General features: G+C 39.1%; 2 protein-coding genes across 4 annotated transcripts; both read right to left on the bottom strand.

Annotated features, from left to right (window-relative positions):
* Window positions 1-203: 203 nt before the first annotated feature.
* On the bottom strand, window positions 204-2,398 carry lyve1a (lymphatic vessel endothelial hyaluronic receptor 1a). The gene is made up of 6 exons (XM_055036621.1): window positions 2,242-2,398; window positions 1,981-2,164; window positions 1,759-1,898; window positions 790-993; window positions 626-698; window positions 204-534 (listed from the first exon to the last, which is right to left on the bottom strand). The coding sequence occupies exons 1-6, from the start codon at window positions 2,384-2,386 to the stop codon at window positions 378-380; spliced, it is 903 nt and encodes a 300-aa protein (XP_054892596.1). The 5' UTR covers window positions 2,387-2,398; the 3' UTR covers window positions 204-377.
* A 2,699-nt stretch (window positions 2,399-5,097) lies between these two features.
* On the bottom strand, window positions 5,098-26,577 carry mrvi1 (murine retrovirus integration site 1 homolog). Of its 3 annotated transcripts, XM_055036618.1 has the most exons (23): window positions 26,367-26,577; window positions 25,995-26,145; window positions 23,611-23,639; window positions 17,218-17,415; window positions 15,446-15,552; window positions 15,298-15,359; window positions 14,566-14,739; window positions 14,316-14,393; window positions 13,925-13,974; window positions 13,716-13,772; window positions 12,791-13,237; window positions 12,600-12,678; window positions 12,093-12,213; window positions 11,978-12,008; window positions 9,631-9,771; window positions 9,376-9,507; window positions 8,638-8,791; window positions 8,400-8,449; window positions 8,169-8,303; window positions 7,839-7,900; window positions 7,170-7,280; window positions 6,103-6,231; window positions 5,098-5,918 (listed from the first exon to the last, which is right to left on the bottom strand). In XM_055036618.1, the coding sequence occupies exons 1-23, from the start codon at window positions 26,532-26,534 to the stop codon at window positions 5,756-5,758; spliced, it is 2,829 nt and encodes a 942-aa protein (XP_054892593.1). In that variant the 5' UTR covers window positions 26,535-26,577; the 3' UTR covers window positions 5,098-5,755. The 3 variants fall into 3 exon arrangements, with proteins under 3 accessions (XP_054892593.1, XP_054892594.1, XP_054892592.1); XM_055036619.1 differs by lacking the exons at window positions 25,995-26,145; window positions 26,367-26,577 and adding an exon at window positions 23,881-23,902; XM_055036617.1 differs by lacking the exons at window positions 23,611-23,639; window positions 25,995-26,145; window positions 26,367-26,577 and adding an exon at window positions 21,977-22,431.
* Between the last annotated feature and the right edge of the window lie 1,123 nt (window positions 26,578-27,700).

The raw sequence follows: 27,700 nt of genomic DNA on the forward strand, positions 1-27,700 counted from the left end.
ATACATTTTCAATGTGTGGTTTAGTCACTCGTTACAAAAAAGCGAGAGAGAGAAACGCAAGTGTTTTGACCCCAACCTACTGATTGACTGCAACAAAGTCGGCAGCCGACTTGCCTGGGCTTGTTCATCACCACCAATAGGATGCATCTTGGACTTTTACCAAAGTCATATTTTGGAGAGGTACCTATACCTTTACTTGACTCTGAGATTTCAGTACTTTATTCAAGCGTGATCATAACAATAAAAAGTTCCTAATCAAAATGTTTGTAAACATGTCCCTCTAGTGGCTAAACTACTGTACATCACTGACTGACAGATTAAACAAAATATTAAATATGTACATATGCATTCCCCTCCAAACATAGTTAAAAAAAAGTTTATTCTTCCCCATCGTCCACTTCTATCCTCTGATCCTCCTGAATGTCTTTAGTGGTTTCTGCAATAGTCTTCACAGATATCCACTCTTCTGTCAGGGTGTGATCTTGCTGCTGCTGCTGCTGCTTCTCGTCAGAGCGTGAATGACAGTGCCTTCCTCTTTTCACAAAGATTGAAACAGGAAAAAATTAGATAAAGCAGTTTTTTTTTCTTCAAATGTACTAAATGTTTTATCATTAAAATCACTCACAGTTTTAAGTATGCAACAAAAGATATTATGGTAAAGAGCAGGCCACAGATGCAGGAGATGAGCACAGCTTTTGCTGAAAGAAAGGAAAAGAAAAAAAACAACTCATGAGTATGAAAACTCCCCCTCTACTGGTATAAAATTTCCTTCACTGCTCAACCGCTTACATCCAGCAAAGGTTTGAGGACTGCCAACAAATCGGGCTGGCTCCGCCTCATTGCTCATGGTTTCATCAGTTGATGTAAAGGACGGAGGATAGGTGGAGGATGAGGACGTAGACTGGGTTGTGAGGTTGGAGTCTACTGAGTTTGCATGCTCAGAGCTGCTCAGAGGGTTATCAGTCACTGTGTCCTTCAATTGTATTAATGCATCTGTGGATGAACATGAAGGATTAGGATTAGGAATCAGATTAGGAAAGGCACTGGCCAATTATTGGACTGAAGAGCATTTTGTGTAGATTTGTATAAAACCATACAAATGACATTAATCAAAGCTTAGTTGATCAGTGACTTTCTTTAACTACGCAGATATTTCCAAGCCTTTTTTTTTTTTTTGCTTCTGAGCCGTAAAATAACTCTCACAATAACCCACTTATCTTTCGAGGCACCTTGAGGCTCCACATGCATTTTCCAGATATTTTCATTTAAAAACAAATTGGAAAGTAAGAGCAAATAACAGTATAAGTTTCTTGGGGGATTTTTTTTTTTTTTTTATCAAAATCAATGTTCATCTTAATTATACTCCTAGTCAAAGCTGTAATAATCTCCTGCCAAATACCTCACTTTGCAACCTATTTTGGGAAAACAATGCATATTTTGTGTTTTCACAAAATTGACAAGATTGTTTAAATCAAGGCTATAATCACATCATCTCAAACTTGTGGAATAAATTAGAGCATAAAAATACAAACCTCACCAATTATTATGGCAGTATTCAAACTTGGGGTCATCTTTAAGGTATCTAAAATTAACTTTTATGTTGAACAAGTTGGGTTGGGAACCACTGACCATATGTTTTGCTTTGTTTTGTTGCTTAAGCCATAAAGAATGTAGATGGATATGAAGGACATTACAATTATAAGATATAATATGTGCCTCTTCATTTGCAAATGAGTGGAAAAACAAAGTAAGTCATACCTGATTTGTTAAAGCAGAATACATCAAACCGGTTTGTTACGGAGGCGCGCCACAGCACCAGTCCAGTTTGATTTTGGCCGCAATTAGCCAATGCATGGATTCGAGGAATGACTGCAATTTGCTCATCAGTCCACCCAAACCTGAATTACTCCAAAGTATTATGTCAGGGATTTATTTTAAATTATGCTGAGGAGTCAATGGAAAACACTGCTGTGGTCTCACCTGCATGTTTCCAGACCTCTGCTGAGAGCTTCCTTCACCTGAGCCTTTGAAGCGATGCTGAGTCCGAGGGACTGACAGATCTTCCGGGCTTCAGAGGCATTGAAGGCGTACTGAAGCTGGTTTTGGTTGTTTTGGTACCTCACCTGGACTACACCAGCTATACTCTGATTAGCTGCAGGGAAAACTGAAAGCAGCAAAAAGTCATGTCAATTAATAAATGATGCTGTTTTTTTATATATGAAACAAAAATAGATCGCTCACCTCTTATGTTACTTGTGTTTTGATCAGAGAAAACAGAAGAAAAAGCCAGAAGTGAAGAGATGCAGACCCAGATAATATTCATGGCTGGTGAGAGAAAAGATGAAACGTGCTGGGGAGAAGGCAGTCTCACAGAGTTTGTGTTCATCAGCCAACTCACTCGGTTAAATAGAGGTGAATCTGTTCTCAGGGGTGTGCTGACTCTGTCATTGTCAGAGAGTAAAGGAAAGGGAAGAAGGAAGTACAGAGTTCAGGTCAGACTAAGAGTCATCTTATGCCACAAGAGTAGGACCCAGGAGAGAAAAAGATGTAGCTTAAAACCTCAATTGAGAGGGACTTTGGAGAAATTTACTGGAAAGTAAGCAAGATTTTATCTATAATGGCAATATTTAACCTTGTATAACTCAGTGTTGTAATATTACAATATTCGATTTCCAATTTCAAACAAAAAAAAAATTACAAATGTAAATTTTTCTTCAGTCTTTTTTTATCCAAGCTTGGCAATTTTCAAATAAGTTCATCCCACAGCATCATAAAATACCACAACTTGGAAATCCTTGAAGAGCAAGATCTTTATGATTCACTATACCAGTTTTTTTTTAAGTACATAAAATGTGGCTCAAATTTTTGGGTGATAATTATAATGTCTAGAACACATGTACATATGTAATTTTCATGCAGCACTTTTGCAAAAATGCATGTTAATTTTCACTACCAAAAGTACCTAAAAATGTATTTTCATCTGCAAAGTACTACAATTTCTCTCATCTTCATATTTTTTTCTATGTGTGAGTCTTCTTAGATTGAAGGTAAAAAAAATACTGAGAAGATTGAAAGCAGGCTTATGAATTTATCAGCCATGTGTTTGAAATTTTCATCATTTCCAACATCTGAGCTTGTACTCTCTGCTCAGGATTTCCTCCCTTGAGGTGTTACTCAACCACAAATGCTCCTGTTATCGCTAGTATCCTCTGAGCCTTTGGCACACAACGACATCCGAAACATCTGCACAAGGCCTGTGCACCAGGAAATGACGCAAAGGATGCTGATGGGAGACTTGGAGGGTTTGTGGTGAAATGTCAGGAAGATGAGTGAGGATGATAAATGACGGCCTGAAGCAACAGAAGTCCGAAAAGACTTTGGGTTTTTCTGACCTTATAAACTTGATCTACCACACCAAATGGCTTCTTACGAACACTGAAACACTAAAATGACAAGCAGACTTTCTTACAGTTTGGAGAAGCAAGAAAATGGATCCTTTTCCTGATAAATATTTCAAATCAAAACAATTGTGTGGTAATCCTGAGATGGACGGGCGACCTATCCAGGGTGTACCCCTCCTCTCACCCGTTGACCACTGGAGACAGGCACCAGCATCCCTGGCAACCCCACAAGGGATAAGTGTGAGCGAAAATGGATGGATGGGTCGAATTGTGTGGTCGTACAATTATCGATGGCTCTTTCATGCCATACCACAGTCAGGGGATTTCAGTCAGAAACTTGCATTAATGCAAAGACTACCTCTTTTTGTGAGATTGAAACAGCGTTGAAGAAATAGCTGCAAGAAGCTTTGAAATGACCAGATCATCCATCCAGATCATCCATCCATATGAGTGTTTGTCCCTACAGGGTCGCATATTTGCTGACTATCTCTAGTGGTCACTGGGCAAGAGGCAGGGTGCACACTGGACCCAAGCAATCACTGGGCAACACAGAGAAGGAGAAAACACAACTGCACCACACACAAACCCTGACCGAAGCTCGATTTAGTGGAACCAATTAACCTAACAGTGTTTAGGTTTTTGGATTGTGGGATGAAGGTGGAGTACCCAGGGAGAATCCACACATGCACAGGGAGGACACTTCATGCAGAAAGAGTCCAGCCAGGGATTTGAACCCAGAACCTCATTCTTTCAAGGTGACAGTGCCACGCACTGCTCCACCTTGTGGTTAATGACAAAATTACTGCAGATTATGCTTAATCATGGTATAAATTACGCAGAAAAGTTTTTTTTTTTTTTATATGTTCTGTGCTACCTGTGGGTTAGTAGTAATATAAGTAATGAGCTCCTGTGAGTGGGTTGTTTACAGCCACTTTAAAGCTATTAATCAAAAATCCAACTTGTAGCAAAATGGTTTAACTTTTAACTTTTGTAATGTTTTGTTATGCAAATTATTATTGGATTGCATGGTGGCATAAGTTCTGGCTTTAATGTTGGTAGGGGTCTTTCAGTCTGGAGTTTGCATGTTTTTCCTGTAAATATATTGATTTTCTCCATGTGATCTGGTTTTGTCCCACAGTGCAACAATATGTGTGTGAGGTCCTCTTTGAATTTTATTTTGGTGTAACTCTCTAAGCCCTGAGATGGATCAGTTAGAAGTCAACAGATTACCTCATCTCCTCCCCTAATAACTGCTCAGTTGAGCTGTAGCTCATCCAGCTCATCAGTCTGTGTACATAGAGGAAACTGATAGACATTTGAATTTGTATAGATTTTCTGCATGCCTTTGATGGTAGCTCAGGGGGAAGGGTTCGATTATGCCGCAACTGGTGGGTTGCTGGTTGAAACAAATTATAATTACACTAAAGTATAAAATATTTTGTAGTATGAGTTTTCACAAAATATGTTCTGTTGATCCTTTCTTTAGGTTATGTACAACAATTCGCTCTATAGTAGTGTCACATCAATCAGTTGTCATGATATAAAAAATTGTTACACCGTTCGACTTAGTATTATTTTGTGTGGATGTTGTCACAACCTGTAATATTCCAGCCCAGCGTGTCCTCCTGCTATCACCCATTGATGGACAGAGACTCTAGATGCATGGATGGATTAATGAAAGTTATTAAAGCATAGCTTCATTCTTAGACACCTTTTATTTAAAAGGTAAATTAGCAAAACAGTTCTCAACCCAGGCACTCGGGATGGTAGTCCAGAAAGTGCTCTCATAAACAAAGAAAATCTGTCAGTGACCCACATCTCAAATCACTCAGTCTCCAAATATTGCACTAAAAGCCTTGTTTCTATGTGCTTATTTCTAAACCTTAAATGCCCTTCACAAAATTAACCAACTGCAAAAAAACATTTTTTAAATATAAATAAAAAATCTGTTGTGTTGAAATTTCTGATAGATGCACATTTTTTCACTGTGGCATTTTAAGGAAGGTGCCATATTTCAAAGTACCAAAGCTAGAATGTATAATTACATGTGCACCTATGAATTAAATAAGATTAATCACACTGTATATTTGGTCCCTAATCTTACCAACAATAAACAGACAGCAAACTTTCCATTCTAAATAAAATTACAAATTAGCGTAGGAAAAAAAAGACATCCTCTATAAATCCTTCAAACCAGGTTCTGGACCAGTTGCTTCGATCAGTCTGTCCATTCAAGTGTGTCCGTCTGCAATGATCTGCTAGAAAGGTAAAAACATGTCTTCCAACTCCTCTGGTACAGACTTCTTTGGTTCTGCTCAGTCCAGCCATCTCTGTTGTGTCTCCAAAAGCGTTTCTTATGTGTCCTCACGTCGGTTGTAATAGTCACTGAAGAAAGTGAAAATACTGACGAGCACGCACATCACCACAAACAGCACAAGGACGATCCAGAGAAGGCGCCTGCTGACAGAAATCGAGGGACAAAACCGACTGAGGACAACCAGCATCTCCTCCATCCTCCTGTGGAGAAAATAGACAAACATTTCCATTCTGAGAAAATAAATTTATAATGTTCTTTGAATGACATGCTATGATGTAGAAATAGATAATGTGATTTCAAAGTACTTAAACTCCAGACCTCCACTGGCATTTATCCTAAATATTTATTTCTTGAGAAAAAAAAAGAGAAGCAGATTTAGTTTACCTGCTGCTTTTATACCTCTTTCCGCTTTCTTCATCCTTGTGTTTCAGCTCCAGCAGTTTTTCTGCTTCCATTTCCTCTGCATGTTTCTCTTCCAGGAGAGCTTTGGTGTGTTTCAGTCCCTCTTGGAAGCTGCAGGTGACAGGGAGAATATTTCGGCTACTCTAATTCTGCACCCAACTTTACTGAAATAGTGAGGCGTTTTCCTCTCCATAAACTGCACACGGTCATACAGACATGAGTTTTGGATAAACATCCAACATTTTTAGAAAAGCTGTCCCTGTTGTCTTGTATTTTCTTAAATTATTAACTGTATTCTTTGTTCTTCAGAATCCATAGAAAGCTTTGGATTTTTTTTTTGCACAAATCTCATTGACACCTTTGTGAAATGAGAACTTATTGACTTTTTGCAACCTCTCTGAAGACTTTAACAGAAATAAAATGAATGTTGGGGATATGTGGCTTTGACAGCTGAACTGTATTTCATTTGAATCACATTCACTAAGTAAAATCAGGAATATCAAATACTGAAACTGAATTCAAAACTGCTTCAACAAAGTTAGCAAAGTAGTTACATACTTCAAAAACCACAGCGTGCTACATGTAGTTTAAATGAATCTGTGATTTGTACATGACAGAAATCTGGCATTTTAGAAGTACATAGACCTCATGAGATTCAATTCAAGTGTTTCTCCAAAGCTAATATATTTTTCTGGGATTTTCCTCCAGCCAAACAGTTTAGAATAACTAAGTGGTATACAAATGGGCAATTCTGTTGGTCAAAATGATGTTTCTATGTTTCCATAGGACTCCCTTTCCCTTTCTTTCTTTTAGTATCAGTAACTCCCGATTTAAAGAAGCTTTTAGGAAGCTATTTTCTGTAGCACAGACATTAATGGACTTTTACAAGTTTGGAAAGTAAAATCAGTAAACACATAAAAAGTTTGAGTTTCAGTTGTTTCAATAAACCACTTTTTTGGAACTAGAAACTTTCATTTTCTCCGTGATTACACAACCAATGTTTTATAGTCAATAAAAATGTCTCAACATAACAGAGGAGAAGGCCTCACCCTTTATTGTACGCTTCCTCCTCGATCTTTGCCTTGATCTCGGCTCTGAGCTCCTCCAAGTTTACTGGAGGTTTGGGTGGCTCGCTTTCCGGCTCCATCCCACTCTTTCCACTGCATTGTTTCAGATAGGAAAGAACAGAGCTGTCAGCCTTGGACGGCACCATTATCACAGCAGACATTATAAAACACTTTAGAGTTAGGCTCCATCAAAACAAAGGTGGCATGTCTTATTAATGTAAGCGCCACAGCTCTGGATTAGTGCGTTAACAGCACTGAACACAAACAGAACAAGCGGAGCTGGCACGTTTGTTATTCTCCTCACAGAGAACATCTGGCTCAGGCATATGAGAGCTGGACTGAAGCTTACTTTATGACCACAATATGACTGGAGTCATGTGCCTGGACTTTGTCAGCGTCTTTCCCAAATGTTTAGATTAAATATTATTTTCTTAAGCCTCTAGTATTAGTTTTAGCTCGCTCGGGCTTTTCTCTGCACTGTAAAGCACATCCTGCAGGTCACGCAAACAACCCGAAATTCCTAACACAGCAGAAAAAGCTTGGATAAGAAATGATTAGAAGTTCAGGATTTCTCCGGGAACATTGCGTCCAACTCTGCAGGAATGGCCCTGAGAGATCAAACATGCATGTTGTGTGTTTAAGCAAGCATACCACTCTGGTGTTGGTTGAACTGCTTCGGTGGGAGAGCTGCTTTTCACGTCATTAGCTTCACACTAAAGAGAAAAGTGATACAATTTATATTCTTTAGAAACAAAACTAGGAGTCAGGTCTGTTTTAAGCAAAAATACTGGCTCTGAAACCGCAATACAAAGCTGTTTTTCAAATAAATGATTTCATCTCAGTTGTAAAAGAGCTAAATTGTTTTTTTTGACCAGCTCATGACCTTTCATTCAAAAGCGAGTCTGGCTGTGTGGGTGTCACTGCAAGAGATGCTTCATACCTCATTTCCCATCATTTCCCAACAGGACAGGAAAAACCTACCAGGACAGGAAGAGCAGCACCTGCCGCGAGCCCCACGTTTGGGCCCGGGCCCGACGCGCCTGGGCTCTGACCCGGGATGTTGAGGAGGTTAAACTTAGGCACCACTGCCACGCTCACCCTCCGCCTGGGTAAAGCCTGCAAGGGACACAATGACAAAAAGCGAGATGGGGCCTTTCTGCTGGGTTTTGACATGAAGACTTAATTTGGAAACTGAAAAACATCACTGATTACCTTCCCAAGCGTGAGGGACATTGATCTTGATGGCCGTGCAACCCCATCATCTTGATTTGAAAAAAACATTTGAAGGAATTATTAATTGAAACAGAGCTCCGCATCGACAGCATCAGCTGCATGAAGGTTATTTTGCGCTGAACATGAAATGTTTTCTGGTTATAAAATGCTTAAACAGTGAAGCAGGAGAGCAAAAGTTGCGTGTTTTTATCGCTTTGTTGCATGTTCATCTTCTTACCTCCAGTGTCTACGGATGCTCCATAACAGCGGTTTGAGTTCTGGTTGGCCAGCTTCTTAAACTCCATCAGCTCTGCATGGTCCTTCTCATATGTCCTCTTCAGATTTTCCACATATTGCATCATAACCTCAGTGGCTTTGTTCATACGTTTCTCCTGTTTGACAATAAAAGCCCCGTCCATCAGGCCTCAGGGACAAGAGCTGAGCATTCACTCTCAACAAAGAGTCAAACAAGCTGTGAACTATGTGCTGACATTAAGCTGTAAAGTTACTTGCCAGACTTTTGTTTTCCAATATATTAAATTCAACATTAGGTATAGTTTTATTTATTTATTTGTTTATTTTTTTAAAACCAACAACATGAAACGTCACAGGCAGTTTTTCTAGTAGTTATTGTTTGCTGATGGAAAGTAACAAAATCGGCTTTCTGGAAAATACTTCTGGATTTACATTTCTATATATAAATCTGGTTTGTCTGTCTTGCAAAGTGCCTTGAGCGGACACGTGTTGTTAATAAGCTAAACTTAATTGAACAATTCATAATATCATTCAATAAACATGCGTTAAATAAAAACAAAAACTAAGGCACTGGTCTAAAAATGAGAGAAACAGCAGGCAAATCTAAAGAAACTGAAGAGCCTTTCAAGAGAAACATCAGATTACAGTAAAGCCTGGAACAAAAACACAAACGACAACTCGAGACTTTTTCACATTTCTGTATGTGTTTGTGTTTCTGCACCTGCCGAACCGCTCCAACTATTTCTGCCCTGCTGGAGAGTCGTGTGGTCAGTCGGTACAGCACTGCCAGTGTCTCTATAAGGCGTTGGTAAGCTTCCCGTTGCTCCATGTTCTGCCACTGTGGCGCAGTCATCTGCAAGGAAAAACACAACATCACCACAAATTACATCAGTCCCCATTAACCAGCACGTCTCTCACTCGCAGTCTATGTAGGAAGGGAAACATCGAAACAAAGCTTTTGTTTTTAAGGGCCAACCTTCAGCGCTCCTTTGAACTCCTCTAGCTCTTTCTCGGTGTCTTCCTCTGTCAGGTTCCTCTCCCTCTCTGCTTGTTTCAGTCGCGTCTCCAGAGTATAGTTGTCATTACGAAATGCGAGCGACAGCTGGACGAAGGCGTTCTGCAGGGAGGTATTTATACTTTATATCACACATTAAAGACTTTCTTAAACTGTAGAAGATGTAATCGCTTAAAAGGCTTCAGACCCAAAGCAAATACTCAGCTAAATGAGAAGTATTAGTAGTATGCAGAATGTGAGGCAGAATCCAGCGACCCTGAGCGTGGGGAACAAGCTGCGAGTCTGACATTTGACCTCCTGCTGTTTTGCTTTGTTGATCAAAGCCAATTTTCCTACACAGGGGCCACTGTTGAGAGGAAATATATGACCTCTGACTGTCCTGATCCAGACACATCCCCGGGGAGCAGCGAGAGGAGCTACAGCCGGAGCACAACAGCGTCACAAATGTTAGCATTTTCTCCACAGGAAATCGCTGCAAGTCTCTTCGGCCTGATCAGGAAAAGAAAAACACTTTCCTGTTGACAGAATAGCGCCTGCTCCACGCCGGACAAATTTTGTGTCAACTGCGTAATTAAGCAGGTTGGCAGCAGACCAGGATATTACCTACAAATACACAGAAAAGGTTCAGCGAGTCCATCTGTTTCCACCGCTGGACAACAACAATATTGTTTCAAGCTCACAAATCATTGAGGGCATTTCATTTTTATGACTTGTCCCTTTAGGACTTACAATGGCCAGAGTTTGAAATTAATTTTTTATGCTTTCTTCTGAAATGAAAACAAAATATATTGTTATATATTGTTATGTTTCTTAAAGTGTTTAATTTTAATGGTCTCATAAGTTATTTGGCTTTCAGTATTTGACCTGCACCAGCTGTTTAAGTTTCTCACCGGCATGTTGAGAGACAGTTATTCAGAGCAGATCTCTACCATCTCCAACTCCAGTCACAGAAAGTTTCATTGATCAACATTAGCATGTTGATCAACCAGTGTCCACTTTAGACATGAACATTTAAAACAAACTCTATTCATGTGAAGAACAAAGCTGATCATTAGTGGTTACAAGCAAGTTTTACGTAAAAACGTTTCTTCCACATAAAATGTGGCAGATGACTTTCTAAAGGCAGGTGACATATCAACCATGTCACGGCAGCTGTGGCTAAATCAAACACTATCAATCAAAAACGCTGGCCTGTTTCTCCATTAGACATTGAGTATGCCTCCCAGATTTGGTTTTGCATTTTTTTCACCGGGAATATTATTGTCATTTAATGAGTTCCAGGTAAGTTTATCTCATTTGCATTTTGAGATGATTTTATGTAGGCAAAAACATTTCCCTGGAACTGACTTGAGCTGTTAGTTTGATGCTCTGGTTAGAAGGAATTTGAATTTCTACAAACTGAGAATTGTCAGACAACCAATTAATGCAGATATTACATTGACTGTCGATAACAACTACACAATGTTCTACTTCACACAAATAAGTTATACTGTAATGAGAAAATATTGCCTGGTTATCAAAGACAGTTGAAAAACTTCATTTTTTTTTACACTAGACATGTTCAACACATGTCTAGGCTTCTGTCTTGTTTTTTTTTATAGTAAAAACCAAGACAAAGCACAACTTTATGTTCTTCAATCACTTATTAACTCCAGTATCAAAACAGAGTCATAAACATTTTTTTTCATTTCTTCTTTCTGCAGATTTTGTTTGCAGAAAGAAGTGTTTACTTACTTATTACAAATGCGAATGATTAAATCAAATCTATGCTAATCTTTAATAATCAATTAATAACATTCCTGTTGAAAAATAACTCCATGTTTCAATTTTACCTGGAAGCAGAAAAACTGCTATCATCTTATTTCTTTCACAAAATGTCAAACGCTCCAACAGCTGCAACCAAGTGACCATCTGCATCATTAGCTTCAGTTAAACAAGGACAATAATTAATGTAACGACCAATAATAAACCCGAAAGCTCAAATATACGGAGCATTGTTTTCAGCTTATTTTCTTGTGAAAGAAATGTAGATTTGATTAAATATTTGGCTGCAACTACTTCGTTTGCAAATATAAATAAAAAAGATAATCTTATTGACTCTCCTTCAAAACAAGCAGGCTACTAAACGTTACCACTGAGCAGCTTCAAAAGTGCTGCTTTCTGCAGGCTACTTCACCCTGTTTGTGTTGAGACCTTATATTTCAGCAACTTTAGCGACTCAATGAAAACGAGATTTGTTTCTACCTTTTTACGGTTGTGACTAAATGTATACAACAAACTCTACAAGGAGGAGAGCATGAACACCAACCTCAACTTCTTTCTCAGAGAGCGGAGGGGCACTGAAAAGAAATTAGGGAAACCTTTTAGCAAATAAAGAAATATACTTTTTCAGCAAAAGTCTGAAAACGTCAGAAGATACACACCAGCCTGGCAGACCTCGGTGAAGTTTCAGTTTTCTCAGCATTACATCTGAAATGTTTGGCATGGCGTCAGATTTTTCCTTCATCTCCTCGCTGCTTGTGGTCTTTGCAGACGATGGAGGTCCTGCACAAATGAAAAGAGTATTCTAATAATGTTCTGTTAAAAAATATATACAGCAGCTTGGTGTTTACTCTTTTTTATAGTACAAAGTTTATGGCTCAATCTCCCTCTGAAGTACATAAATACACAGAATAATTTCCTAGTTCCATAAAAAGTGTTCTTCACCTCACATAATTTAGCAATCATGCCATCTGCTGATAAGAAATAAAAATGTCGTTCTTCATGTAAATGGGTGGTGCAGAAAAAAGAAACGAGTCATCATCATTTTTGAGCAGGAACACTTCTCTCTGATTCAGGAAGTTTACACCCTCACTGATAGGACTGAATGCGCGGCTGAGAGAAAGCACTTTCTGTTCTACATAAGACAGTGTGTGTGTAAGTGCTGGTACCTTTTTCCTGCTCAGCCGCTTCACTCAGCTCTGGTAACTTGGAGCTAACTATACTCTGGTTACGCATCAGCTTGTGCTCCTGGGAAAAGGCCCACACACGTCACTTCTTAAATCATCCAAAGAAGACGGAGCTAAATGTAGAAAAACTACATAATGATAGTGAAGTTCAGTCTGCAGAGTGGATGTTTTACCTCTCTAAATTTGGACAATTTCTGTATGCTGCCTGGTTGGGCTTGCAGGTCCTTGTACAATGAGGACTTGAACACACCGTCTCGGGGTTTATCTGAGAAAACCTCGTCAACTGCTGGTGGGAAACCAGAGGCTCCAGTTCTTGAGTTAATGCTGCCGACGGAATCCCAGGAGACCGCCCTCATCAGCGGAGGGAAGGCACCGATTGTTTTGATTTCCGCTGTGCAGGGGGCCTGCTGAGTAGGGGGTCTGGGTACGGGCTTGGCCACCCCCGTGGCTGGGGTCAGGTTTGGGTTTCGACCTGAAACCTCATCTGCTTTACTGCCGGCCTGCGGACTCCGAGGCCCGGGGAGGTCACGGCTGTCCTTCTGAACGGCAAAGCGAGGTGTTAGCGTCCCAGACGACACTTTTCTCTTCTCAACCGGCTTATAATCCACCGAAGGCTCATCCTGGGATTAGCAAGATTAATAAAACATTTATCACCTTTGTTGTGTTTAGCTAAGTGTAATCAATTCAAATTCAAAAGTGCTTTATTTTTCCATCTTCAGCATTCACGAAGATGGAAATTTTAGTTTTTAATACCCGCTAACAGTTGAGCCAATGTCCAATATATTCGAAATGTAAAATTTAATTAAATAAATTCTTTTATAATTTAGGAATCTTTTACATAGTTGGTGGCATAAAGGGACAAATTTTAAAATATCTGAAGAAATGGAGGATTTTCAAAAGAAAAGGTACTAATATTACAGTTTAATCCTTAAAAATACAACTCATTATATCTGGTAACATTAGCTAAGTTTAGAGACACTACAATATACAATTTGGACGGTCTAACTAAGGCTCACTTGCAGCAAGTATGAAAGTGAAATTTTTATTTCCCCATGTGTGGTTACATAAGAAATGAATTAGTGGATCTGTAACTCTCACCTCCTGATCCTTGTTCTTGAAATCCAGCTGCTCTCTCCCTGTTGGCACCTCTAAATGCTAGGACAGAAAATGACTAAATGATACTTCTGATTCAGGAAAACTTTGTACTCCAGACATATTGATGTAAAAAACAAACAAACAAGGGTTTGGGTATACTTAAAGATATATATGGGTCATTTTAGGTGCCATTGCAAGAGCAGTTTCTGTACCTGACTCACTGACTGTGGACAGCCATGTGTGGCCTCAGAGGCACCTGCAGCTGGAAGGGAAGAAAGCCACTAAGAAAACAGGCTCAATTTTCTGTCAACAACCAAAACACGTCTTATTTTGGGTGTTCTAAATGTTGCCAACAACCTTAAATATGGAGTTTGCTAAATTACTGATTTAGACTGGTCAGGTCAATCAAATTTAAACTCTGGCAAATTGAATTTGAGCAGCATGCTTTCCAAATTAAAACATTGACATTGGTTTGCTATGAGTTCTAAAGGGCAAAAGAGTTTGCAATGACCACAGCAAGACCGACCACAACAGAAGAAGTGAAGTATTATAAATTATTTCTGGCAGATATTTAGATGAGCACAGACAAAGTGCAGTACAAACCAGACTGAGGCAGACCAATGAAAGAGCTGCTTCTTGACGAACGTGGGGAGGAAGACGGCGTTGGAGACGGAGAGAGAGCTGAGGAAGAAAAATTTCTGTCGTTAAAACAATGATGCATGCAATAAAGGATACAATAGGATTTTTTTTTTGTATTTAACAGAATATGACAAGCTGCATCCTCTCCTCTGTCAACCTCAGCCTGATGAAAAACACTGTTTTAATGTTAGTGTGCACATGGGATGTGCACCACCTGTGGGCGAGTCGGTGAGGCTGCTGGTGGATCGGCGTCCCCGGCGGGTCAGGAAACGGTCGCTGACCATCTTGGCCTGTTCGAGAAGCTCCAGGTTTTTCTGCCGATCCTCTTCAGAAAGTTGAAGCTCTGGAAGTTGGTCTTTTACCAGGTCAATCACATTACCGGTGCTGTCTGAGAGAAACAATAAAAAAAGTGATGCATGACTTAGATAATGTAGAAGAGTTATACTCTTTTATGCTGTTTCCATGACTGCATAATTTAATTCAGGGTTTTAAAATACCTTTGCATATTTTAAATGATTTTACTCCCAACTATCTTCATTTGGAGTAAGCCGTATCAATTTACACTTCTTCTCTGATAAGTCTAAAAACTTCCAGGAATAAGTCAGTTGCAAATGCCAGAAAACAAATCACCAGACAAAAGAATGATGTTTGTTATTGCCTGTTGATATGATTCACCGTTGACTCATAAAGGACTAAAAGGAATCAAAGCTTCAAAAGCTTTTCAGACATTAGGGAGGACACGTCAGGAGATTTATCTGTAAACCTGGAGACGACACTACAAACCTGGAGCACATCTGCTGAAGACGAAACATGCTAAAACAGTTAGTTAATGGAAAAATATTTCCAGGATAAAACTGATGAATCCAAACCACAAACTAAATAATTCTCATAGTGTTTATTTTTAGATTCCAGCTGCAGCATGTGAGCCTTTGTGGGGTTTACCCACCAACTGTGGTGATGGGTCCTCCAGAGGAGTTTCTGGCCTGGCGAGCTCTGGGACTGTGCGGCCTGAGAGAGGACAGCAACAAGTCAATAACAGTGAAGTGGAAGCGGGAAATCTATTTCAGGGTTGGATGCAGTGGATGGGCAATTACCTAGCATGCTCGAAGGGTCGTCCATCTTGTTGGACAATGATGGCCTTCTGTGGGTAGACGATGGTGGGGGCGGTCATAATAACGGCTTGACTTTCACCTGCTGTAGACTGCAGTCCAACACAATGAAAGAAGAGCCCAGTCATAGTAGGAACACAGTAATAAAACACTGGACTCATTGCTGGAAAGTGAGCTGGAAGGTGTATGACACCCCAGTTCTTCGCCCAGTTTAAGCAGTTCCTGCTTTGTGTTGGAGACTTTAATCAGGACAGAGAGGGGCAGGCTGATCTGCAGTAAATAATGATAAACGTGTACTGGGCTGATTTCTGGACTCAAGCAGTTCAGCAAAATAAACTCCTTCTAATAAGAGACCAAAGACATGAATCTTTTTTTTTTCCAGCTGTTGTTGAAAGCTGTCAGTGTTCAGGCTGTGTGTACTTTTCCTAACATTCACAACAAATTAAACAACAAAAACAATGAAAAGCTTCAGCACAAAGAATCACAAACTTGTGATCCTATTGGTGGAAAGGACAATATCATAATCATATATGCAACAATTATATCACGCTATACTGTTTCACACAACTGAAGGACTTCTGCTCATATATATCATGCTGTCAGATCTTCATACTGCCCTATGCCTTGTGACAAAGATTTCAATTGAGATATACTTTACTGCATGTGGTGCTACAAACAAGCTGTCACAGATAAAATTAGTCCAAAGATTCATAATGGCCAACAGATCAGTGTAAAATATTTGCATTCAGGGTTAAATTACTGTATACTGACACACATTTTCATAAATATGACATCTGACAACTCAGTTTGTTCACTGTTATGAAACAGGAAACTAACCTTTAAACAGAAGCCGTCTGACAAAACGTTCTGTGAAATATCTCAAAAAGAAAGGAAAGAGCAGAAAGGTCCATCTCACATTTGTAAAAACATCTTGATGATCCCACAGAGGCATTGTTTCCCAGCCCGATCTGAACTAACTAATCAGCTTTGACTAGATTAGAAGAATTTTATTGTGCATTCTTTTATGGTTTTCTCTGTGTTGTATGTACTGCGGTCTCATTAAACCCGGTTCAGGTTTGGGTTGAGCTAGATCCTAACTATAGATTGAATAACCCTGGAAATTGTTTTTAGTTTTCATGGTTGGTTTTTAAGTCACATACAGTATAACCATCCAAACTGACTTGTTTAAATGACAAGACTGAACTCCAAAGTTTTTAAGTCATTAATTTTACAGCCATAAATTCCTGTGTGATTACCAACAGCGATGCTAATAAACTTCACTAAAAGCTAATGGTGCCAGGACACAACTAAAATAAGGAAACCATGATGTAACACTGTAGACAGATTGCAGATTCAAAGCAGCACTCATCCAATAAAGATGGGTAGTTTTATTATGTTGACATTTGCTTCATTAGATTCTGAGATGTCCCAACCAGCTTTGGTGTTTATGAGCCATTTCAGAGGGAGACCAGGCTCAGTTTAACACTTTGATGTCAGTGGACTTTTAAAGATTAATATTAAGATAGCAATAATTCATATTGTAGCTTTGGTAGCTCTGTTTGAACAGCGGGGAGCATATTAAACAGAGGAATGTTTTGATTAATGTGCTCTTCCTGGCAAACTAAAAGCAGCACGATGGAGGAAAAGTTGCTAATTTCAAAGTCAGATTAATGCAGAAGCATTGATGGAATTTCCTCACTCTACCTTTGAGTTATTTGTGAGTGTGCGCTTCAGACGGGGGCAGAGTTTGTACTCACTGTTCTAGGCGAGCTAGATGAACTGTCCAGTTCTTCAGGAGAGTCCTCTTCTTCTTCAGGCAGGGTGGGCATGACGGGGGGCAGAAAGGGGCGAGAGTGCGTGAACGGGAAGGTCAAAGGACTGGACGAAGCCCTCAAGTTACCGTCGCCTTTTTTAAAAGAAAACTCAGGCAGGAAGAGTCTCTTCTCTTGCTGGAGCTGCAAGATCATCAACACATAAAGACACAAAAGTCTGTCGTTTTAGTCTGAGCTGAAACACAAGTGGAGTCGGGGAAGCGCTCTTCTTTTCTATACTTGTTAGAGGATAACAGCATTAGAGATGAAAAGCACTACTGCTAAGAGAGTCAACCACACTATCACGCCCTAAACAAATCTCAGAATAACTCCACAGGCTTGAAAAAAAAAAAAAGAGACAGAAACCAACTCTGGAGTATAAACTAATATACAAACTCTGCAAGTCATTTTTCCTCTGAAATCTAAAAACAGAAACCATCCTGAAACATTTAATTTACATCTTGAAACCTAGATACTATTTATTTAATGAAGATGTAATAATATCATCCTATAGCATGTGCAGTGCTGGGGCTCAACAGTTCTTTAAACAAGTGTGCACTTTTAATAAAAGCAGCTGGGTAACAAAGTCTGGATTTTCATTACAAGGATTAACAAATCTCAGTTATTTATTGGCACTCTGAAGGAAACTCTTCCAACTACAGTTTGTGTGTATTTAGGCTGATGACATCACTAGAGGCACAAGAATGACCAATCAGATGGCAATAAGGGAGGGGAGCTTTGGCATGTTTGGAGTTTGAAAAATGTGAGTTGCATCTGATTTAACCTTAATGTCCATGATTGAGTTTTAGAGTTTGGCTTCCTGGCAGACACTGACATGAACGATGATGCTGAAGCAAAAACAGTGACGATCACATTGACCGCCATCATAACTTGTTAACTGGTTGTGTGGGGGCTGTGTGGGGAATAACTGGTAGGACTGGGCTCACTCTACGTCATTTCAAATTCTGAGGTTTGAAAATTATCAAGAAAAGCAAACAATAATTTTTACTCAAAATTATTGTTTGCTCCAGTCATGCTGAAAATGAGTAAACACTGTTGAAGAAATGAAGCAGAAAAGCAAGAAACATCTGAGTGGAGTTACCTCAAGTGATATTCACATGAGGTATGTGATGGTGCCATGTCAAAAAGTTTTTATTTTGGATAGGGCAGTCTTATTTATTTATTTTTTTTGATTGAATAACAATTCACAACAAAACAGGAAGACAGCAAGCAGTTCTATAGGTGACGCACTAAATCAAACTTAAGTTTGATATAGTAACTTTAAAATTGTGCTCCAAAGTCCACATGCAGGAGAATGCAAGCAAATTCTGGGAGTGTGTGTCACGTTACCCATGTGCAGGGTGTTCATGTAACTCCATCACTACCACCTCTGAGAAATCGACTAAAATATACAAGGCAAACCAACACAGATTAAAAACACAAATGTCACTTTGTGATTATAAAGAAGAAATCATGAGTTCAGCTAAAACCATTAGATCATTTACATCTGAAGCTGAGCAAAGCCAGAAACTACTGCAGCATAGGTGATTGAAACCTCTAATAAATAAATACATTATTTTCATCTGTTTTTATTCCCACACTGCAGTTTTCTCCGGGCAGTCACAGTGCTGATTACAAACACTCGCAGGGATGCACTTGGTTGTTATAACACACTGAGCTGCACTCGACTCTCACAGGCTGACTGGTGCAATGAGCTCCTCCGGGACGGAGTAAAACAAACAGAAGGATTTGTAGAAAGATTATATAAAAACACGAGTGCAAGCCATGCGGAAGATTATTGAGAGGGTTAGTCATCACTGTGGAGCTCACGCTGATCAACACTGACTGTCAAAATTGTTAATGTTGGAGTTGTGATTAAGGGGTCAAATGTTAAAAGACAACAAACTAACAAAAGATTGACAGTGGAAAGTGAAATAAGAACAAACATGCAATATCTAATTACAGAAAGAAAGCATAAATCTGCTAATATATTAGTGCTGGAGGCATTAAACATGTTCATAACGGGTATGGAGTTTGTGACATTCAAGAATTCAGTGAAACTAATAAACATTTCCTGACTAATAGATGTTCCTGTTCTTTTTGCATGGTTCACTGAACTGAAAGCAAACCTTCATGTGAAAAAAATGTGTGCAGCCATTATGTTAACCTTGTTTAAACTCACACTGTTCTATTTTTAGCAGCACATTTATGCAAATCCAAATGCAGAACCATTTTAACCCTTTGAAGGAAAGCAGCGCCTCGGGTACTGGCACAAACCAGTGTCAGGGGTCAATGAGGTCTGATGCTAATGGGATTCATGGCAGTTTTTATTCATCACAAACAGCAAGAGCTCCATATTCATGAGCATAACAGGTGTCAGAGATGAATTACTGTTTCACAGGTGAGACATGAAAGTGTAATAAATCTTCAGATTCGGTGAAGTCTAGATTATACAACGCTGCTCAATATCATCACGAACATGACAAGTTCCTGGGAACATAAAGCGGCAGCGAGGTTGTGAGTCACTGGGGAGGAAATGGATTGTTTAACTGTTTCCCAGTGAGCTGCTGGGATATTTCCTGACTACATAAAGACACTCTCAGGCAGGAATACAAATTCCTTTTCATTCTCACTTTGCAGAAGCATTCAGTCTTGTAGGTTGTTTACGTTCATGAAGGATTAGAGATGTTTTCAAAATTCTTCTGTTATATTCTAAACAAAGTGTCAAAGCCCGATGGCTGAGTTTCCTTAAAAGACGGTCATTTATGTCATTGCATTATAATTGGTTTAGATTACTCATTGTTTCTTTTTATAAGCCTGTCTTTATGATTGCTTTGTATTGACATTAATTAGATTCTGTCTTCCGAACTAAATTAAACTATATAACTAGAGATTATCTAAATCTCTGTCTTGTACAACTAATGAACTATTAACTATTTATGTATTTATGACATGTCCCATTAAATTTTATTTTATTTTTTAAAGATTAACACATACCTTCCTAAACAACCTTCATGTGAAACCTAGTTCAAGTAGCACTAGTTGCCATCGCTGGATTACAAGAACTGATATTCTGCAGGTCTCTGCAAAATGTACTAATAGAACCAAATCTCGACAAAACAATATATTATTTTCACAGATCTGAGAAACATATGACCTCAGTAATTATACTCAAAAGGTTTTGTCTGAAGGCCTATAAATACATGCCAAATTTATTCTTAAATTATGTATTTTTTCCGATTTAGAAAGCTTTGGAATAATCAGTCATTAATCATAACACTTTAGCTTTGGTTGTTAATCCAATGTAAGTTCAAAATGGCTGAACATGGAAAAACCATCACTTACGAGATTCCTATATTGGCTAGAAATATAGATTGTTTACATTTTCAGAGCGATATTCTGAAGTCTAAGGTATCTCTTTAAATAAAGAAACAGCATGTAGCTTTGAGATAAGTAAGCTTCTGATTTCCTGATCAACGCCTCCTGATGATTCGTCCTCAAAAGGAGGACTATTCAACCTTTTGAGATCTGGTTGAAGTAAACATTTTACACCATGTTATGTTCAGCTAGTTTTTCTGTAAGGATGCAGGATGAATCATTTAGTTTTTACTTCTTAGAAACTGCTATTGGAAAACCTAGTTTCAATCCATTTAGAAGAAACTTTGAATGACCAATTCTTAGACAAATATTTTCAAATAACAATGTTAAAAAAAATAATTAGCGTGGTTTGTATTATTTAGCCTTTATATTTGTTTGTGCAGTGACAATAATATGCTAATTATTAGCTCTGTTTTCATCTTCAGTTGAGGTTTTAATGGTAGAGTTGATTCTGAACAAATTCTGCTTCTGAGAAATATACAGAAATCTAGTTTCTTTTAATGTTTAGTGGAGAATACTTAATGAAACGCTCTGGAAAAGTTCTCGAATCAAGAATCCTGCCCCGACCAAACACTGTCAAACACGCTGAAGAAATGTTGCACAGCTTGAAAAGGACTGAACCTAAACAAAGGTGCCAAGCTGCTCTGCAGGAGGCTGCAGTGCAGAGTGCTGCTCTCACAGACCATGACACTGAGATAAATATTGCAGAGTAATTGAATCACTCAGGTGATTTCCTGTGGGAGAAAAGAACAGAACATGCAATCCTGAGCTCAGATATCCTCTTGTAACCAACTCTTGCCCTTCATCTTCAAACAAACCAGACAGATGCCTTGATTTTCTACCAAAATTGTTCAAGAATGAGAGGGAGCGAAGTAAAGGGAGCAGCGCCTTCCTTCCTTTATCGGTTACATAATCCAACTCCTTCATTCCAGATTTGTTTAAAATTTGGTTGTGTGAAGCACAGAGTGCAGAGCCAGTAGAGGAAGTGGTTTGGACACAGGCACAATCTGAGATAACATGGCAGAGGAAGTGTAAGAAAATAAAAGTTGCAACGGTCTCTGTGATGTAAAGTCAGGCAGAGGGAGGAGAGTTGACTGAACAGACTTCCAAAGTGGCAAGCCACACATTAGTTATGCAAGCAGTTTTACATAAAGTCACTGCAGTCAAACAGAGCAGTCCACAAACCTTCATGCAGATGGTTCAAGCAGCTGAAGAGATAAAAAAAAAAAACAACAGCCGAAGCTGCATGTGTCCAATAATCCACTGAAACTCCACAGGAACAAACAGCTGAACATCTGAACCTGTCCACAGAGAGTGTGCACGTTACCTGAGTCCACCGCTACACTGCTGCGACTCCAGCTGATCCCCCCAACTCAGACACTTCCGATAATCAAGCTGTCACTGTCACAGTTTTCCCCAGAAAACTCTCAGTCCTCAGGGCTTCTTCTTCCTTCTCCCGTCCCTTCTCTTCCCTGGCTTTTTTCAGCAGCAACAGCCTCTCTTTCACTCCTGGGAGCTTTTACCATTTAAGGAGAAGGACTCAGTGCGCCTCTTTAAGCTGCTGTGAAGTGTACGCGTACGTGTGATTATGTGATCTCAGGCATCTGATCCTACAATTTTCCCTAAATAAGACCAGGAGAAGATGAAACATTTCTCTTTTGAAAACACTTATTTTTTAATAAAGGTGTAAGAAACTTTTTGTGTGCTTTTCTGTGAGAGACTGCGCCCGGCTGATCTGTGTTTACTCTTTTGACTATGAGGAATCCACTTCCGAGCTCTTAAGCTCCATAGCTGTTTGCTAATCAGCTCTGCCAATACCTTGTATCATTGCTGCTCTTTCTTACTGCTTTGGTGTTTATGATTTAAGTTTGCTGACCACTCAGAGAAAACAAGAACACAGCAAACACACTGATTGGGGTAAAACAGCTTTAAGGTCACATGATCATTTCAGCTACTGCAAGAGAAGCAGTTTGAGCCAGAAAGTCACTTATTCTTACTCACCTAACTTCAGTGGACTATTGCAATAACTTAAGTTGCTGCCAAGTTTACAGTCCTTTTGTCTTATTCTAATTTTCTACTTCTAACATAGATAACTGGTATCTGTGTCATCATTTACATAGATTTGTCGTCGTTTGTCATCATGCCTTTGTGTAAATGATGACATTTCACCCTGATGATTTTATCCAAAACAAGACACCATTGATGAACATAATATCTGTGTTAAAAGCTAAAAAAACATATATTTGATGAAAATCTAGCCATTGTTTAAAAATACATAATAATTAGTCAGAAAATAGAAATTACCTTATGATCAAATTATTACTGTCTGAGTCTGAACTTTTTAAATATTTACGGATTAAAAACAAATGCAGAATTAAAGTAGATTTTTATGTCATACAATATTTGCACCATCCAGCAGAGTAAAGAGCAAATGGGTCGTAGAGCTTATTATTCTAGCAGAATACAAGGTTCAAAATTAACCAAAATGAAGTGAAATATGCAAATTTATGAAGCCGCCTTTCTCTATGACACGTAAATAAAGCCATTTGTCATGATCAAAACATAAAAATGCACTTGTGAGATCTAAACTTGTACATTTAAAGACAAAGACGAACAGTTCCCAGCTTAACAGTGTTTGAACATACAGTTTCTCTTCTCTGTATTTATTCATCTAAATAAAGTCTTAACATTTTATGTCCTTTGTAATATTTTAAAAGTTTACTTGTGAAACTGTTTCCCTTTGGACAGAAAGTGTCCCTTGAGGGTTAACAAGGATACTGAAGTTGGCCTAAAGTGGATGAAAGTCTTTGTACACAATCATATTATTGTGTGTACAGTATACTTCCTGCAAATGTATATTTTTGCGTAAAACAACAGTGAAAACACAGTAACACAGAACAGTATGCATGCAAACGCTACGTAAAGAAATAACACAGCATTTTTCAGAGGAGTGGGTCTTACCTCCCAGCTGCTGCCTCGTCCTGCAGCACCTGTTAGAGCCAAAGCACAGACAGACCGTGAAAACAGTCGATTTGCATTTAACAGCCAGGCATGTGCAATGCAAATGTCAGAGGGAACAGTAAAAAAAAAGGAGTGGAGAAGAAAGAAAGGATATGACACTGCAAAAAAAAAAAAAAAAAAAAAAAAAGATGGCAGAAATAAATTTAGTTGTTTTCCAATTGGGACTGATCCTCAGCATGATGTTCTTTCTGGTTATCAAAACTACTGTACCTCTTGCTTCAAGAAGTATGCCACCCAGCCCACCTCTATAGCTAAGGGCAACAATAACCTGGCAACCATCTGAAGCGCATCAGGTGCTTGAGCCACGGGCTAAGAGCTCCCGCTGTCTGCTTCAGGAGGAGCCTTGTGATGCGGTAACAAGTGAGGAACCAAGAGCTGCTGAGTGTTTTCTCACTTCAAGCATTTCTTTCATTGGGAATTGGTGAAAAGTTAAGAATTTGTTCTACTGTATAACTTTATGAATCAAATTTGATCTTATTTTTAACAACAGTGACCTTAAAGCCAATTAGTGTTACTCTGTAGAGTTCTACTAGCACAGTTTAGGTTAATAAAACAACAGTTCTTAATTTTTTTAAATCTAAAAGTCATCTACAATACCTCTTTGAAGAATTTTGAATTGATATGAGTTAAAACATAATTAATTTTCCCTTTGAGGTCAATAAATTAATTTTGAACAGTTCCATCTTATTTCCAAAACACCAAAGAACTGGCAGGTTTGCAAATATTTGAGATCCATTTGGATTTGAGATACTTCTAGATTATTAAGGTTATCATTTAAGATCCTAAAGAAAAATCTGGTGAAAAGCAAATTAGCCCTAAATTTGAATCTCGGACAGTTTACTAACTGGTTTGTCTGACCCTTTTTTTAAAATACCTTTATTAAATATACCAAATGAAGACAAAACCCTAAGAAGTGATAAGACTTCTAAACGTTTCACTTTTTTCTTATAAATGCAGCAACAGTTACTGTTTCAGACCAAAAGACATGCCAACAAAAACTGAAGTCTTTGTCCCCTAGAGCACTTGCAAAGTATAAACCTGTTTTTTTTTTATGGTGTCTTAGGAACTATGGCTTCTTCCTTTCTGAGTGGCCTTTCAGCACATGTTGGTACAGCACTTGCTTCAATATAATGACTCTCTCTTAACTCTGTTAAGAGATAATTCATAAAGCTCTACAATTTAACTTATTGTCAGAATGAGGGAACAAAGTCTTTACTGTTCCTCCTCCTGCTGCTGTTTCTATTAATGCAAATTCATTTGCTAACCAAAAGCAAGCTACCACTATCGTGGCACAACACAATGTTACCTTTAGATATGCAGTTGTAAAATAATTATAAATACCAGACACTGAGGCAACTATACAGCCTGTTACAGTAAGTTCAGGTTTACCTTCAATATGGTGCGTAGCCATGTTAGCTATTACTGTTTTAGACAAGATGATATATGAAGCTTGACATTTTGAAGAGATGCAAAGAAAATGACTATTTTTAGATATAGCTATTGCTTCCTAATTACTGAGGGGAGAAGCAGTAAGAGATGTCAACATGATTATATTTATACAATACATGGCATAATGATGGCTAAAATCACTCAAAAACTGTGTAAATACAATCTAGATTGTGTTCAGAGTTTTGAGAACTGTCATAACTAAACTTGGAGACGGTAAAATAGTGAAAGTTTACTGTAAACATTTCCTTCAGACTAGCTGGAGATTCTCTTCATAAAGAAACATAAAGCAGCATCAGTCTTATCCACTTTACATTCCTCTCACTGAGATTCATTTCTTTGTGTTTTGAACAATTCCAGTTCACTTTCAAAAGCAGGCTGAATTATGCCTAATTTTATTTCCTGTTCTTTGTCCAATCCTACTTTATATTTTTATCCACTAATAAACCAGTTGACACTTATGAACTGTATGTTGTGGGTCAAACTGACCCATTTTAAAGTTTACTTTTTATTTTTTTAAATAGTTGGAAGTATTTTTTTTACATTGAACTTTTTATATTTGCACTCTACATATGAATTGAAAATGTATTCATTTTACACAGTTGGAACCCCCCCCGCACCTCCATAATGTCTCTCCAAATCAACATAGAAAACTCATTTGGATCCCTCCCAGTATTCCCAGTGGCCCCAGAAAGCACACCCTCCCCTTCCTCTGTACCAGCTGTTGAGTGAAATGTAAATATCGGCACAGTCTATTTTCAGAAATCCCCTGGGATTACCGCTAGAAAAGGAAGTAGCTTTAATACATCTCTGTCTCACTGTGTACCCCATTACCATGATAACACCATCAACGTATTTCTGTGTTGCAGTCACCATACCATTCATGGGCAGCTGTGGAGGCTCTGGGACTTCTGGGAAAGTAGGAGATGAAGAAAGAATCTGTGTAATGTCTTTCTGTTCAGGTCCAACATCGTCTATGAAGTTTATTGTGCCTGTTTCACAATTCGCTGGCAGCGTGAGACCTGAGCACTTCAGGAGAACAGATATTAGGTGTGATACTGTATTACTAAGATTGCAGTAAAGGTTCAGAAACATCCTCATCTAAAGATGATCATCAAAGTGAATCTTTCTGAGAAAATAAGTAGATGTTTGAATAAAACATTTTCAAGGTTAATGTTGATGCTGAATTGTAATGTTTGCTTTTACCTTAGCATCCATAAAATATAAACAAATTTCTCAGAATGACGAACCTGTGATGGACGTTTCTCCATAACCTGGATTGGCTCAACAGTGTCTGCTGATGGGTCTAAAGCCTGTTCCATCTTCTGAGTGATACTCTCCATCTTTTCTCTCACTTGGCTCACCCTCCGCTCGCTCTGCCTCACCAACTCGGCCGTCCCGAGGGCGCTGCTGACCATCGCTTCGATCCTCCCGACGGTCAGCAGGAGACCACTTCTGTCCACCTGTGGCTCAGGTTGCTTTGACTCTGAGGCTGAGATCTCCTCAGGCTTGAGCACTACGGCTGAATCCCCCTGGTCCCTCAGCACCTTGTCCACAGTTGTGCCTTCTTCTTGACCCTCTGTGTCATCTCCTTTGTGAATGTGGGGAACTTGACTTGTGAGTTCAGCACAGCCCCGTCCAGATTTCAGAAAGGTCTGCAGGTGACAGACCTGCTTTTTCATGTCACTAATGTCATGCTCCGGTAGCAGGAGCTTTGTATGTGTCTCAGGGCGTTCCAGTGACACCGTAGCTTGCTCTCTGCAAATCGTAACCTCTTCTTCCAATTTCACCTGAACTACCTTCTTGGCCTCCTGACTCTGATTTTCAGGCTGGCTGTGCTTATGCTCCTTCTCCCAGGCTTTCTGCTTCTTCTGGTCTTTCTCCCCTTTCTCCTCCCACACAGATCTGTGCAGCTCAGGATCTCGGTGCCTGAAACCACCACCACAGCTCTATAAACATCCATTTTACACACTGTTATCTTGTTAACTTGTGGCATTAAAACTGCACTTATGCTAGACAGTAACTCTTGTGGGTTGTATAATGGAGATACTCATAAATACGCTGTCAAAACCAGACACCATTTTTATAAGCTGGGCCTTGAGACTAAGATGTGCTGTCTCCTTTCTGTTACCATAACAGGAGAAAGCGGTAAAATCTCACATACACTTTATGAAGCATCTGTCTCAAAGCTGCCTCTTGCTGCTGCCGGAAGGGAAAAGGCCTGTCCTGCACAAGAGAGGATACTAGGTGTAAAACTGTTGCTGCATTTAGCTCCAAACATCAGATCGACACCTCTCTACCCCCAAACCCTTTCCTCACCTTCCTGTGCAAATGATGAGCTATTTCATCACTTCTGGTCTTGTGAAGGACATCCTGAATATCTTCTCTATGTGAGTTGGCAACTGGAACACTGTTGCTACCTTGAACTCTGTGAAACTGTTGCAGACAAAGATATGAAACAGATGGATCTACATGAACGAGAGCATCTTTGCTGTGGTGATGCCAACCTGCTGCATGTCCTGCATCTCACTCTGCAAAGAGCGCTGGTTTGGACGGCTTAAACCGTGGGAGCTCAGAGGAGTGA

This window comes from Poeciliopsis prolifica, unplaced genomic scaffold (genome assembly GCF_027474105.1).
Source record: "Poeciliopsis prolifica strain line A6 unplaced genomic scaffold, Auburn_PproV2 SCAFFOLD011, whole genome shotgun sequence".
Classification (NCBI taxonomy): domain Eukaryota; kingdom Metazoa; phylum Chordata; class Actinopteri; order Cyprinodontiformes; family Poeciliidae; genus Poeciliopsis; species Poeciliopsis prolifica.